Source organism: Salvelinus fontinalis, chromosome 1, assembly GCF_029448725.1.
Source record: "Salvelinus fontinalis isolate EN_2023a chromosome 1, ASM2944872v1, whole genome shotgun sequence".
Classification (NCBI taxonomy): Eukaryota; Metazoa; Chordata; class Actinopteri; order Salmoniformes; family Salmonidae; genus Salvelinus; species Salvelinus fontinalis.
Window position 1 is genome coordinate 88736948 of NC_074665.1, and position 16420 is coordinate 88753367.

At 45.7% G+C, this 16420-nt stretch overlaps 1 protein-coding gene across 1 annotated transcript in view; it reads left to right on the forward strand.

Moving 5' to 3' along the window:
* The first annotated feature begins 971 nt into the window (after window positions 1-971).
* The window catches only part of LOC129861110 (pecanex-like protein 2), a 47375-nt gene continuing 31926 nt past the window's right edge, over window positions 972-16420 (forward strand). Inside the window, 20 exon segments of the mRNA XM_055932286.1 lie at window positions 972-1013; window positions 4814-5016; window positions 5166-5283; window positions 6238-6274; window positions 6653-7792; window positions 9355-9484; window positions 9599-9759; window positions 9943-10021; window positions 10145-10280; window positions 11154-11296; window positions 11393-11546; window positions 12324-12356; window positions 12486-12657; window positions 12789-12899; window positions 13019-13110; window positions 13563-13672; window positions 13770-13878; window positions 14018-14113; window positions 14497-14647; window positions 15047-15188. Coding sequence (XP_055788261.1) covers window positions 972-1013; window positions 4814-5016; window positions 5166-5283; window positions 6238-6274; window positions 6653-7792; window positions 9355-9484; window positions 9599-9759; window positions 9943-10021; window positions 10145-10280; window positions 11154-11296; window positions 11393-11546; window positions 12324-12356; window positions 12486-12657; window positions 12789-12899; window positions 13019-13110; window positions 13563-13672; window positions 13770-13878; window positions 14018-14113; window positions 14497-14647; window positions 15047-15188 — 3359 coding nt within the window.

Below are 16420 nucleotides of genomic sequence, written 5' to 3' on the forward strand. Positions count from 1 at the left end.
TACATCACTGGAGCCAAGCTCCCTGCCATCCAAGACCTCTACACCAGGCAATGTCAGAGGAAGGAACAAAAACTTGTCAAAGACTCCAGCCACCCTAGCCATAGACTGTTCTGTCTATTACTGCACAGCAAGCATTACCAGTGCATCAAGTCTGGAACAAACTGGACCCTGAACAGCTTCTACCTCCAAGCCATAAGACTACTAAACAAGACTGCTAAATTGCTAATCAAATAGCTACCCGGACTACATGCATTGACCTTTTTTTGCACTAACTCTCTTGTACTGACTCTATTAACACACACTGGACTCTACCCACACACTCACACATAGTTACACTGACACCACAACATACACATACACATACACACACACTACATATGCCCACACGTGCATAGCACGTGCAGACACGCATACGGACGCCATACTCACGCACACACTCACAGACACATTCCCACTCATCACATATGCTGCTGCTACTCTCTATTATCTATCCTGTTTCCTAGTCACTTTACCCTTACCCATATGTACATAGCTACCTCAATTATTCATTATTCACTGTGTATTTATTCCTCGTGCACATTTCTATTTTATTTTGTATCTTTATCTTAACACGGCATTGTTGGGGGCCTCCCGAGTGGCGCAGTGTTCTAAGACACTGCAGTGCTTAAACGCGTCACTACAGACCCGGGTTTGATCCCAGGCTGTGTCACAACTGCCCGTTTCCAGAGACACATGAGGGGCGAAATTTCCTTGTCCCATCGTGCTCTAGCGACTCCTTGTGGCTGGTCAGGTGCCTGCAAGTTGATTTCGGTTGCCAGCTGGAAGGTGTTTCCTCCGACACATTGGTGCGGCTGGCTTCCGGGTTAAGTGAGCAGTGTGTCAAGAAGCACTGCGGCTTGACAGGGTCGTGTTTCGAAGGACAAATGGTTCTCGACCTTCGCCTCTCCCGAGTCCGTAGGGGAGTTGCAGTGATGGGACAAGACTATAACTACCAGTTGGAGAGAAGAAAAGGGGTAAAAGTACAAAACAAACAAAAAAATGCATTATTGGAAAAGGACCCATAAGTAAGCATTTCACTAGTCTACAACTGTTGTTTATGAAGCATGTGACAAATACAATTTTATTTGACATACTGTACCTGGAGTTGAACCCAGTCATTCATACCTACAAATGGCTTCAAAACGGCATACATAAAAGTATATATTGTAGGCATATCTCATGGAATTTGGGTGACTTGTCAAAGACTCCAGTCACCCAAGTCATAGACTGTTCTCTCAGCTACCACACAGCAAGCGGTACCGGAGCACCAAGTCTAGTTCCAAAAGGCTCCTTAACAGCTTCTACCCCCAAGCCATAAGACTGCTGAACAATTCATCAAATGCACTATTTACATTGACACCCCCTCTCCCTTTGTTTCTACACTGCTACTAGTCGCTGTTTATTATCTATGCATAGTCACTTTACCCCTACCTACATGTACAAATTACCTCGACTAACCTGTACCTGTACCATATTGACTCGGTACCGGTACCCTCCCTGTATCTAGCCTTGGTATTGTTATTTATTTATTTATTTATTTTTTAAATTTTATCCCCTTTTCTCCACAATTTTCGTGGTATCCAATCGCTAGTAATTACTATCTTGTCTCATCGCTACAACTCCCGTACGGGCTCGGGAGAGACGAAGGTCGAAAGTCATGCGTCCTCCGAAGCACAACCCAACCAAGCCGCACTGCTTCTTTAACACAGCGCGCCTCCAACCCGGAAGCCAGCCGCACCAATGTGTCGGAGGAAACACCGTGCACCTGGCCCCCTTGGTTAGCACGCACTGCGCCCAGCCCGCCACAGGAGTCGCTGGAGCGCGATGAGACAAGGAAATCCCTACCGGCCAAACCCTCCCTTACCCGGACAACGCTAGCCCAATTGTGCGTCGCCCCACGGACCTCCCGGTCGCGGCCGGCTGCGACAGAGCCTGGGGGCGAACCCAGAGACTCTGGTGGCGCAGTTAGCACTGCGATGCAGTGCTCTAGACCACTGCGCCACCCGGGAGGCCGGTATTGTTATTTTATTGTCTTACTTTTTATTTTATTTTTACTTTAGGATATTTAGTAAATATTTTATTTGTAACTCTATTTCTTGAACTGCATTGTTGGTTAAGGGCTTGTAAGTAAGCATTTCATGGTAAAGTCTACACCTGTTATATTTGGCGCATGTGACAAATAACATTTTCTTTTCTTATTTTACTTCGTATATACATTACCAGTCAAAAGTTTGGAGACACCTACTCATTCCAGGGTTTTTCTTTATTTTTTCTATTTTCTACATTGTAGAATAATAGTGAAGACATCAAAACTATGAAATAACACATCTGGAATCATGTAGTAACCAAACAAGTGATAAACAAATTAAAATAGATTTTAGATTCTTCAAAGTAGCCACCCTTTGCCTTGATGAAGGCTTTGCACACTCTTGGCAATCTCTCAACCAGCTTCATAAGGTAGTCACCTGAAATGCTTTTCCAACTGTCTTGAAGGAGTTTCCACAAATGCTGAGCACTTGCTGCTTTTCCTTCACTCTGCGGTCCAACTCATCCCAAACCATCTCAACTGGGTTGAGGTCGGGTGAGACCAGGTCACCTGATGCAGCACTCCATCACTTTCCTCGGTCAAATAGCACCTACACAGCCTGGAGGTGTGTTTTTTGGTCATTGTCCTGTTGAAAAACAAATGATAGGCCCACTAAGTGCAAACCAGATGGGAATGGCGTATCGCTGCAGAGTGCTGTGGTAGCCATGCTGGTTAAGTGCCTTCAATTCTAAATACACTGCTCAAAAAAATAAAGGGAACACTTAAACAACACAATGTAACTCCAAGTCAATCACACTTCTGTGAAATCAAACTGTCCAATTAGGAAGCAACACTGATAGACAATACATTTCAAATGCTGTTGTGCAAATGGAATAGACAAAAGGTGGAAATTATAGGCAATTAGCAAAAGACCCCCAAAAAAGGAGTGATTCTGCAGGTGGTGACCACAGACAACTTCTCAGTTCCTATGCTTCCTGGCTGATGTTTTGGTCACTTTTGAATGCTGGCGGTGCTCTCACTCTAGTGGTAGCATGAGATGGAGTCTACAACCCACACAAGTGGTTTAGGTAGTGCAGTTCATCCAGGATGGCACATCAATGCGAGCTGTGGCAAAAAGGTTTGCTGTGTCTGTCAGCGTAGTGTCCAGAGCATGGAGGCGCTACCAGGAGACAGGCCAGTACATCAGGAGACGTGGAGGAGGCCGTAGGAGGGCAACAACCCAGCAGCAGGACCGCTACCTCCGCCTTTGTGCAAGGAGGTGCACTGCCAGAGCCCTGCAAAATGACCTCCAGCAGGCCACAAATTTGTAGACCTCCACAAGTCTGGTTCATCCTTGGGAGCAATTTCCAAACTCCTGAAGGTACCACGTTCATCTGTACAAACAATAGTACGCAAGTATAAACACCATGGGATCATGCAGCTGTCATACCGCTCAGGAATGAGCGTTCTGTCTCCTAGAGATGAATGTACTTTGGTGCGAAAGCGCAAATCAATCCCAGAACAACAGCAAAGGACCCTGTGAAGATGCTGGAGGAAACAGGTGCAAAAGTATCTATATCCACAGTAAAATGAGTCCAATATCGACATAACCTGAAAGGCCGCTCAGCAAGGAAGAAGCCACTGCTCCAAAACCACCATAAAAAAGCCAGACTACGGTTTGCAACTGCACATGGGGACAAAGATCGTACTTTTTGGAGAAATGTCCTCTGGTCTGAGGAAACACAAATAGAACTGTTTGGCCATAATGACCATCATTATGTTTGGAGGAAAAAGGGGGAGGCTTGCAAGCCGAAGAACACCATCCCAACCGTGAAGCACGGGGGTGGCAGCATCATGCTGTGGGGGTTCTTTGCTGCAGGAGGCACTAGTGCACTTCACAAAATAGATGGCATCATGAGGCGGGAAAATTATGTGGATATATTGAAGCAACATCTCAAAACATTAGTCGGGAAGTTAAAGCTTGGTCGCAAATGGGTCTTCCAAATGGACAAAAAACCCAAGCATACCCCAAGCATAAAGTTGTGGCAAAATGGCTTAAGGACAACAAAGTCAAGGTATTGGAGTGGCCATCACAAAGCCCTGACCTCAATCCTATAGAAAATTAGTGGGCAGAATTGAAAAAGTGTGTGCGAGCAAGGAGGCCTACAAACCTGACTCAGTTCCACCAGCTCTGTCAGGAGGAATGGGCCAAAATTCACCCAACTTATTGTGGGAAGCTTGTCGAAGTCTACCAGAAACATTTGACCCAAGTTAAACAATTTAAAGGCAATGCTACCAAATACTAATTGAGTGTATGTAAACTTCTGACCCACTGGGAATGTGTTGAAGAAATTAAAACTGAAATAAATCATTCTCTACTGTTGTTCTGACATTTCACATTCTTAAAATAAAGTGGTGATCCTAACTGACCTAAGACAGAGCATTTTTACTAGGATTAAATGTCAGGAATTGTGAAAAATTTAGTTTAAATGTATTTGGCTAAGGTGTATGTGAACTTCCGACTTCAACTGTACATTACATTACAGCCTCAAATAGCTCCTCTGGTGTTAAGTACACCCAAGATGAAGGGTTATGTTTCAGACTTCTTGTCATATTATTGAGGAAAGGGTGGGATGCACTCTGCTCAATGTGATGAAGAAGAATAAGAAGTATTTTTGAATAATTATAATTTTTTGGTCAAGATCGGAGTTTTGAGATGTTGAGGGAGTTGGTGTATTCTTTCCTCAGGCTCTTCCGCCCACCTCCATGGCACTTAGTATATACTGCACCTCAGTCACCATTTTCTTCATCATCATAAAGATGGTCAACTATCGCCTCCATGTGATGTTTGATGAAGGCGACATTGTGACCCCAAGCAGTCATTCTGATGTCATCCAAGGTGCAGAGAATAAAAGCAACACCACAGATTCACGTCTTCCAGCTAAATTAAGGTGAGCATGTTTATAAAAACAAAATGTATAACCAATATATTCCAAAGTATATATAGTTTGAAGTAGTGCTTTTGTCTTGAAAAACATGTCATCCTTTGATAAAGGAACTACCACAGATGACCACATACTCTCTACATATTTCCAAATAGGAAAAGTAGCACGGTTCCTGACAGTGTTGCCATGACAATGTTGACCAGAAACAGGCCGAATCCAGTCATCCAGGTTACAGTAAAACAGACAGAGACGGACCCTGGGTTGATTGGAGTGGTTAGTGTACCATTTTAACTACTCTTGAGCTACATTCTACCACTTGTTATACTGAACTAAAATATAAATGCAACATGTAAAGTGTTTGTCCATGAGCTGAAATAAATGTTTCATGAGCTGAAATAAAAGATCCCAGAAATGTTCCATTCACACAAAAAGCAAATTTCTGTCAAATTTTGTGCACAAATGTGTTTATATCCCTGTTAGTGAGCATTTCTCCTTTGCCATGATAATCCATCCACCTGATGGCTGTGGCATATCAAGAAGCTGATTAAACAGCATGGCCATTACACAGGTGCACCTTGTGCTGGGGACAATAAAATGGCCACTCTAAAATGTGCAGTTTTGTCACACAACACAATGCCACAGATGTCTCAAGTTTTGAAGGAGCGTGCATTTGGCATGCTGACTGCCAGAATGTACACCAGAGCTGTTTTCAGAGAATTGAATGTTCATTCAGAATTTGGCAGTACGTCCAACCAGCATCACAACTGCAGACCACATGTACCCACAGCAGCCCAGGACCTCCACATCCGGCTTCTTCACCAGCGGAATCATCTGAGACCAGTCACCTGGGCAGCTGATGAAACTGAGAATAATTTCTGTCCGCAATAAAGCCCTTTCGTGGGGAAAAACTCATTCTGATTGGCTGGGCCTGGCTTCCTAGTAGGTGGGTCTGTCTCCCATGTGGGTGGCCCTCCCATGTTGGTGGCCCACCCATGGCTGCACCCCTGCCCAGTCATGTGAAATCCATAAATTAGGGCCTAATGAATGTACTTCAATTGACTGATTTCGTTATATGAACTGTAACTCAGTAAAATCATTGAAATTGTTTCATGTTGTGTTTATATTTGTGTTCAGTATATATTATGGAATAGACATTTTTTGTTGTTTAATGAGCACCATTTCCCCCCTTTTTCTTTCCACCATCATCCATATCTCTTGCCCTTACAGGAGTGCCCAAAATCAGAAAACCTAAAGAATACTGAAGGTACTGTGCGCTCATATGTTTTTAAAACTGGTCTGATTCCCTCTATAGCAGGAAATGTATTTTCTATTCTCAAATCTCACTGTGAGAATGAAATGTTCTTCCTGGAATGCATTGTATGGATGTAGTGATACATTGATTAGCACTCTTTATGCTAGTCTAGCACATTATTCAAATTCAAATATGCTCAGATAAGCATGCCATCAGCTTCCAGTAAATGTTGTCTCATCATGTTGGTTTTGCAAAGTGTTGCTGAGAAGATCAATATCCTTTATTGTTAGTTAAGAGCAGAAATTGTAACGACTGATATGTCATTTTTTTGTATTTATGAGTCTAAATTCCTGTCAATATGTTCTTTGTAACATAGTGTATCTGTTGCAGCCCAGAGTGACAGTATCCCTGAGGAGAAACAACCAACAGAGAGCCTGCAGCATGAGGAGGAGCTCTCCCCAGAGGACCTGTCTAGTCCCAACCCTGACCAGGCCACCCCTCTTCTGCCGGGGGAGCAGAAGCATGTGGCTCATAGGGAGATTGCTGATGAGGGATTGCTCTCCTCCAAGGGGAGTGATGAAGAAAGAAGAGAGCAGAAGGAGCTGGAGAAACAGCTTCAAAAGGACCCCAACAACAACTCTCTAGAGGTCATTCAGGAGCATGATGACCCCCTCCCACCTCCTCCTCAGAATGACCAGCCAGAGGAGACATACTGCTCGGACGAGATAGCTGTTGTCTTGGTTGACAACTCTGGGCCATCAGACCGCCTGGACGAGAACGACACAGTCAAGATCATCATCACAATGATCTGTGATGCCCAGACGGCTGCGGAGCTGGAGGAGTCGGTCAAACAGAGCATCCTGGAGTCTGCCCAGGCACAGATGGTCATCGGCCACCATGGAGGGGCTGCTGGCGACTGCCTCATCAAAATTCCTGTTATCACCTTTGACTCGCCTGAGGATGATGAACAGAGCGGTGCAGAGAATGAAGGGGAACCGTTATCTGAGGTTGACCCTGCTCAGCTGCAGACTCCAAGCCCAGACGGCCAGATCACCAAAGAGTTGATGAGCTCTGACTCTGCTGCCCTGGGCTGCCGGGACTTAGAATACAACAAGGCAGACCTGGAACACCCCACCCCCCTGTTGACCACAGCCGACAACAGCTCCTCTGGCATCGACGTCCACTCCCACCCTGATGAGAACGACCCTCCAGACCTCAATGTGGATGCAGATGGCTTCCTGCGAATCCCGTCTATGTTCAGGAAGTACGGCCCGGGGGGCAGGACACACGTGCGAGGCCTGAGCATGGATAGTGGGAAGGATGCAGTCCTCATTGCGGACAGATCACAGAACAGACAGACTACCATGACCTCGTCTAAGTCAGACCTGGAGGCCAAGGAGGGCCAGATCCCCAACGAATCCAACTTTGTGGAGTTTGTGTCGCTGCTGGAGTCCATTAACAGCACCAGGGGAGCCAGTGGAAACCCACCAGAGGAGGCGACAGAGGAGGGGGACAGAGCCGTGAAGGAAGGTGAGTTAAGCCATATGCATGGTTTCCTGTCTTTCCTGAAATGTATCTTCACGGAAGGTTCTTCATATACAGCGCATTCGGAAGTATTCAGACCCCTTGACTTTTTCCACATTTTGTTAGGTTACAGGCTTATTCTAAAATTGATTACATCATTTTTTTACCCTCATCAATCTACACACGATACCCCATTATGACAAAGCAAAAACAAGCTTTTAGAAATTTTTGCAAATGTATTCAAAAAATATATATAATTTTTTTTTTAATACAGAAATCAGCCAAGACCTCAGAACAAATATTGTAGACCTCCACAAGCCTGGTTCACACAGACCCTTTACTCAGTACTTTGTTGTAGCACCTTTGTCACAGATTATAGCCTCAAGTCTTCTTGGGTATGACGCTACAAGCTTGGCACACCTCTATTTGGGGAGTTTCTCCTATTCTTCTCTGCAGATCCTCTCAAGCTCTGTCAGGTTCGATGGGGAGTGTCACTCCACAGCTATTTTCAGGTCTCTCCAGAGATGTTCGATCGGGTTCAAGTCCGGACTGTGGCTGAGCAACTCAAGGACATTCAGAGACTTGTCCGGAAGCCACTCCTGCTTTGTCTTGGCTGTGTGATTAAGGTCTTTCTCCTGTTGGAAGGTGAACCTTCGCCCCAGTCTGAGGTCCTGAGCGCACTGGAGCAGGTTTTCATCAAGGATCTCTCTGTACTTTGCTCCGTTAATCTTTCCCTTGATCCTGACTAATCTACCAGTCCCTGCCCCTAAAAAACATCCCCACAGCATGATGCTGCCATCACCATGCTTCACCGTAGGGATGGTATTGGTCAGGTGATGAGCGGTGCCAAACTGAGGAGTGGCTTCCATCTGTCCACTCTACCATAAAAGCCTGCTTGGTGGAGTGATGCAGAGATGGTTGTCCTTCTGGAAGGTTCTCCCATCTCCACAGAGGAACTCTGGAGCTCTGTCAGAGTGACCATCGGGTTCTTGGTAACTCCCTGACCAAGGCCCTTATCCCCCGATTGCTCAGTTTGGCGGGCAGCCAGCTCTAGGAAGAGTCTTGGTAGTTCCAAACTTATTTCATTTCAGAATTATGGAGGCTACTGTGTTCTTGGGGACCTTCAATGCTGCAGACATTTTTTAGTATCCCTCCCCAGATCTGTGCCTCGACACAATCCTGTCTTGGAGCTCTACGGACAATTCCTTCGACCTCATGGCTTGGTTTTTCCTCTGACATGCACTGTCAACTATGGGACCTTATATAGACAGGTGTGGCCTTTCCAAATCATGTCCAATCAATCAAATTTGCCACAGGTATACTCCAATCAAGTTGTAGAAACATCTCAAGGATGATCAATGGAAACAGGATGCACCTGAGCCCAATTTCGAGTCTCATAGCAAAGGGTCTGAATATTTATGTAAATAAGGTATTTCTGATTTTCTGTGAGTGGCTCTGGATAAGAGTGTCTGCTAAAATGTAACTAACATTTTAGGAGAGAAGCTATTGTCTCTGTGTTTTAATCATTCTTTACTGGTAAAATTGAAAAGGGAAGTTGTTTTTTTCAGAGGACGTCACTGACGCTGACACAGAGACAGAGAGCCAGCAGGAGCGTCCAATCCCTCCCAATACTCTGGCCACAACAGAAACCCTCCACACCATCCCTGAAACACGGATCCCCATTGTGTCTCCAGACAGGTAAAACTTTTCAAATGTCTCTTTGATATGAAAGGCCATCATCACAATTGACTTTCTTTTGTTCTTTAATCTGATCTTTATTCTAAATGAATAAATGTTTTGATCGTTGTACAGTTTGTCCTCTACTCTCAGTCCCCAGACAGACCAGGATAAAGAGCCAGACTACGACTCCCTGCCTTCCCAAACATCTCAGACAGAGAGCTCCATGCTCCAGGTCATATGCAGACCAGAGGCCACTAACAAGGAGGAAGCCTATACTTTCCATACAGTCCACAGTAAGTGCAAAATGTTGTGGTGTGACGTAAATTCACTGAAGACTGCAAACTCGTTACAAACCCTGGATAATGTATTAGTGAATTGTCTGTGCTAATATTGCCAAGCTATTGTATAACATATGTGACTTATGTCACATCAGGTAGGTGTTTAAAACTTGAAGTTCTGTCTGTTCTCTATTCAAGGAGACAGACCTCGTAAGCTGTATGCTGAGAGAGCGCTAAACCTACCCCTGGGAGCTGAACTTATCACAGGCAACATGTGGTGCAAATTTTTATTTGATATGTAATATTTGTATAAAGTTCTTGTTGTGTTCTATCCATATTTGACATTTTAGTATTTTAAAACTTCATGTGTCTTTACATGTCGTCCTTGTCGTGTACCCAGTGATCTCCTGTCCACTTCCTCCAACTCGGAGTACCAGGACGAGCTGGCGGACCCACACACAGACGGCCCCTTCCAGCGCCGCATCATCCCTGCACACAGGCTCCGGCCTCGGAGAACGCACTCCGAAATCTTTCAGGTGACCACACCCCTTTCTCCCCCTCCCTTCTTCCCCTCCACTCATTCCTCCTCCCCTTCTCCCTCACAAAATCTTCCAAGTGATGTTACCCATCCTTCACCCCTTCACCCCCCCCCCCCTCTCCTCCCCACTTCACCCATAAACCACTATTCGTCCCAGACAGTGGGCGCAGACAGCCAAGGCCAAGCAGTGCTCTGACTCAGCCCTGCAAATCAAAGTGCTGGCCATTCGTCACACTATAGCAGGGATTCAGCCACGGGCTGATTGTTTCTTGAGCAGATGGTCAGCAGGCCAGAACGTAATTACAAATAATTTGTAGACTGCAAATTGACCGCAAGAAGCCCAAACAGATATGATATTTTACTAAAACATAATAATTTCAAACCTTGCTTCAAACCCGCCAGCCACCAGTTGGGGGATCCTACACTATAGTGACTCTGTGAGCAGAACAGTATCTGTCTGCCTGGCTCAGATAACACATAGCTCACTGTCCCTCTCAGCAGCTAATTCACAGTATATGGTTCACAGAACATGCACACGCGCAAACATACACACACACACCAGGTTTGAGTTATCGGATGGCCGTTAAGGGATATAATGCCAGCTGCACATGGCTGAAAGATGATTGATGGACAGGAAATACACTGGGTGAAATGCACTGATGATTATTACTGAAATGTTATAGCTGTATGAGAACTGATCTAAACATTATCTGTGCCTTGACAGTGTGTAGTCAGTTGTCAAAAGCTGAAACAAACAGTCATGACAGTTTCATCTATTATGTCAATGTTATGTAACCCGTATGACTAAAGATTAAATTAAAGTGTTATTGAGATCGCTTTTACACTGCAACCTGAATTGCACCTCTGACAGGAGAAGGACTCGATCGGTGAGTCGTCAGAGACCTCCACACAGGGAAAGCCCTCTCCTAAGCTGTACTATAAGCTTAAGCTTTTTCCTGGGAAGTGGGTGAACTTCTTGTATGACCGGCTGACCTTGTTGGCGCTATTGGACAGGTAAAGAGAAAAGGCTCCTATTCTGTCTTTCCTTTTCCATCTCTCAGCGATTGATCAACTGGTTGATGGAGACTTTACTTAGATTTTTGCCCTTAGGAACCAGGATGTGGTGGAGAACATAGTGGCTGTGTTCCTGGCCTTCCTGGTGGCCTTCCTGGGGTTTATCCTGCTCAACAACAGCTGCTTCAAAGACATCTGGGTTTTCCAGTTCTGCGTGGTCATCGCTAGCTGCCAGTACTCATTGTTAAAGGTAAGGAAGGTATCTATTTTTGTAAGAAGGGATAAGGCCTAATCAACCGTAATCATTGCTTATCTGTGTTGACAGAATTCAGATCGTTGATAGGGTGTGATAAGACCATGCCATTGTCACTGCCCCACCACATACTTTCACTGCCCCACCCATTTCACTGCCCCACCCATGTCACTGCCCCACCACATACTTTCACTGCCCCACCACATACTTTCACTGCCCCACCCATTTCACTGCCCCACCACATACTTTCACTGCCCCACCACATACTTTCACTGCCCCACCCATTTCACTGCCCCACCACATACTTTCACTGCCCCACCCATTTCACTGCCCCACCACATACTTTCACTGCCCCACCTATTTCACTGCCCCACCCATTTCACTGGCCCGCCCATTTCACTGCCCCACCCATTTCACTGCCCCACCACATACTTTCACTGCCCCACCCATTTCACTGCCCCACCCATTTCACTGGCCCGCCCATTTCACTGCCCCGCCCATTTCAATGCCCCGCCCATTTCACTGCCCCACCCATTTCACTGCCCCACCCATTTCACTGCCCCGCCCATTTCACTGTCCCACCCATTTCACTGTCCCACCCATTTCACTGTCCCACCCATTTCACTGCCCCACCCATTTCACTGTCCCACCCATTTCACTTTAGCTAACTACTTCTTATCTGACACATTACTGATGGAAACATTTCTCTGTCAGTCATTGACTGTATCAGTTAGTCACATTAATAACGCTTGGAACAAATTGTTTGTATTACAGAGTGTGCAACCTGATGCAGCCTCGCCAACACATGTGAGTCTAAGTGGAACATGCTATATTCTAAAAGTGTGAAGATACATTTTCTCTGGTTGTTACATTTTTTCCAAGTAGACGGTTCGAGGTTTCTCTGTTTCAATTCTGTCCCCTCTTGATGTTTTCCAGGGACACAATCAGATTGTTGCCTACAGCCGGGCAGCTTATTTCTGTATTTTCTGTGGCCTTATTTGGATTCTGGAACAGATGTTAAGAAGGAAGGACCTGCCTGTGTCCACTGTATATGGCATCACCATAGTATTAGCAGATGCTCTCAAATTCCTGAGAGACATTTTAGTGGGTAAGTCACATACAGTAAATCATTTCTATGACCATTTCCAGTCATCTCAAGGAAATTATTTTAGATGAGGTGTTTTATTTTTTCATTATACAATCTTAGTTGTAAAGTCCTGTCTTTTTCATGTTTCACAGGCCTCACCTTCTGCTTTCCTATCACATTTCTCCTTGGCCTATTCCCACAAATCAACACCTTTATGATTTACCTGCTAGAACAAATAGACATTCATTTGTTTGGTGGAACAGGTGAGTAGCAGTCTCTTCTCTGTTAACGTTGAGCTTCATAATATCATGAACTAATGCATACTGTACCACCAAAGTCTTACGCCTCAACCTGATGCCTGTGTATCCACTTCCTGTGTCAGCTGCAACTGGACTCCACTCAGCAGTGTACAGCATATTCCCTAGTCTGACGGCGTTATCTTTGATGTACGGGTTCTGTTTTGGAGCTTTGAAGGTAGGATTGAATTCATTTTTGAGACGTGTGTATATGATTACATGGAGGATATGCTTTGCACTGCGACAGAACAGTTTCTTGCTGCAGAGGCAGCTAAGTCAAGCATGAGAAATCAAATATCTTTTTGGGTAGCAGCTCTCTCTTCCTCCAGGCTAGTGAAAGCACTGTTCTGCTTGGGCGATGATTTAGTATTCCAAACGGCTGGTAAAACGGGTTGAAGTCAAACATTGTAAATAGCCTTAAGAAGGCTCTCTGATGGGAAAAGGTATGCCACTATCCCTGCAGGAAAGCAACGTGTCCATATTCATCCTTACAAATATTAGGCCTGAATGAGGCAACCATTAGCAGTTCTCTGTTTTTATAGAGGATGGTTGGCAGTCAACATTTTAAAATAGATGTTCTGCCTAGGTGCCATTATCAATATTTATATTTGATTCTATTCTATTCTGAAGGAGCCCTGGGATGAACAGCACATCCCAGCCTTGTTCTCTGGGTTCTGTGGCTTGCTGGTGATTCTCTCCTACCATCTGAGTGGGCAGAACAGTGACCCGACTGTACTGATGTAAGCTGCCTAATCCTCCTAATTGTAATACCTGCTAACATGCTGACTTTATGAGAGGTGGTAGTGTAAAGACATTCTTCTTTGTTGACCACGACAGGTCAATAATCAAATCCAAACTGATGCCCACTCTTGTGGACAGTGAGGAAGAGGGGGAAGACTCAGAAGACATCAGGGACCCTCTTCCTGAGAACCTCATGAATTCAGTGGTAAGTCAAGAGACTTGCATTGTCTCCTATACTTCTAAATGTATTTGTTCCACTCAAACGCTGTCCCCCGTTTTAGTTTGACTTTAACACACTATTACATTCCGTTGTGATATTGGATAATTTGATTTTGCTTTTGCAGAAGGAGATTCTTCTTTCGGATCTTGTGGTCTGCTCCATTGCCTACATTTTAACCTTTGCTATTACTTCAAGCACTGTCTTCCTGTCCCTAAGGTGGGTTTCCTACCGCCAAACACCATCCCTAAACTATGTGTCATGAATGTCTTGCGTCATAAAACAATGTTGTTTCATCAGGAAATAATTACTTTCGTGTCGTAAATAAAATGTTTTTGCATCGGTTTGGTATTCAGTCAATAAACCCTCTGTAATCCCTCTCCCCTCCCTCTCCGCCTCTCTCTCTTCCTCTTTCCCCCCTTCTCTCTTTCTCTCTCTCCCTTTCGCTTCCTCTCTCTTTCTCGCCCACTTTCTCTCTCTCTCTCTCTTTCTCTCTCTCTCCGCCTCTCCCCCCCTCTCTCTCCCCCGCTCTCTCATTCCCTCTCTCTCTCATCACCTCTTTCTCCTTCTCTCCCTCTCTCCCCCTCTCTCCCTTTCTCTCCACAGCCCTTTGTGACCATAGTACTGTATGCTCTGGCAGGGACTGTGGGCTTTGTCACCCACTATCTCATACCTCAGTTACGGAAGCACCACCCTTGGCTCTGGATCTCTCACCCAGTACTAAAGAGCAATGAGTACTCCCAGTATGAGCCCAGAGGTCAGTCCTAGCTTATTTATTGGATGTTTGAAATGTTTTCTGGCACAATGTGGTCTTTCCTACAGTAGGCCTTTTGTGTCTCTCTAGCATATATGTCTCTCTAGCATATTTTATAGAACATTTGATGAAAGACTACATTTAATAGCCTATAGTTCTATACACATATGTGGGCCCAGTTATTTGGGGCACCTCCTCTCTGTGCCTTCATCTTTGTCTGAGGTTGCTTTGAGGTTATTTCCCATTTATATCAGTTTTCATTCCCACTCTTAAAATCCAAAACCAAGGCATGCAGTGTAGTCATTGATCCATATTCACATGCCAAGAAGGACTATAAATATGTGTCAATGCTGCAAATATAATGAACAGCGTTTCGTGATTAAAGTTGATTTCATTTTCCAGACAATGCTCAGTTGATGTGGTTTGAGCGTCTGTACGTTGGCCTGCTGTGTTTTGAGAAATACGTTGTTTACCCAGCCATCATTCTGAGTGCGCTCACCAATGATGGCTTCTCACTCAGTCACCGCAAGAAGCTAGGCATCCAGTGAGTTCCTTTCTCCTATACACATGCTGCCTCCTGTCCCTGTCCCTGACACCAAGACCCAGACCTGGGTCAAATTCAACACATACTCCCTCCTTTTGTAAGGGCTGTTGTCCTCCTCTTCCTCGGACGAGGAGAGGAGAGAAGAATCAGTGGACCAATACGCAGCAGTAGGAAAATAAGCCATCTCTTTATTTGAATACGACGGCAAAAACGAAAAACAAAACACTTACAAAATTACAAAATAAGAAAACGACGTAGACGAAAACCTGAACATGAACTTACATAACTAAACGTAGAACTCACGGACAGGAACAGACTACATCAAACGAACAAACAGCCAAACAGTCCCGTATGGTACAGACATGAACGAAACAGGAGACAATCACCCACAAACAAACAGTGAGAACACCCTACCTAAATATGACTCTCAATTAGAGGAAAACGCAAAACACCTGCCTCTAATTAAGAGCCATACCAGGCAACCCAAAACCAACATAGAAACAGAAAACATAGACTGCCCACCCAAAACTCACGCCCTGACCATTATACACATATAAAAACAACAGAAAACAGGTCAGGAACGTGACAGAACCTCCCCCTCAAGGTGCGAACGCCGGGCGCACCAGCACAAAGTCCAGGGGAGGGTCTGGGTGGGCAGTTGACCACGGTGGTGGCTCAGGCTCCGGACGCTGTCCCCACACCACCATAGTCACTCCCCGCTTCTGTATTCCCCTCCCAATGACCACCCTCCAACTAAAACCCCCTAAATGAAAGGCCAGCACCGGGATAAGGGGCAGCACCGGGATAAGGGGCAGCACCGGGATAAGGACCAGCACCGGGATAAGGGGCAGCACCGGGATAAGGACCAGCACCGGGATAAGGGGCAGCACCGGGACAAGGGGCAGCACCGGGATAAGGGGCAGCACCGGGACAAGGGGCAGCACCGGGACAAGGGGCAGCACCGGGACAAGGGGCAGCACTGGGACAAGGAGCAGCACCGGGATAAGGGGCGGCAGGTCCCGGCTGAGGAACTCTGGCAGATCCTGGCTGAGGGACTCTGGCAGGTCCTGGCTGGAGGGACTCTGGCAGGTCCTGGCTGGAGGGACTCTGGCAGGTCCTGGCTGGAGGGACTCTGGCAGGTCCTGGCTGGAGGGACTCTGGCAGGTCCTGGCTGGAGGGACTCTGGCAGGTCCTGGCTGGAGGGACTCTGGCAGGTCCTGGCTGGACGGCTC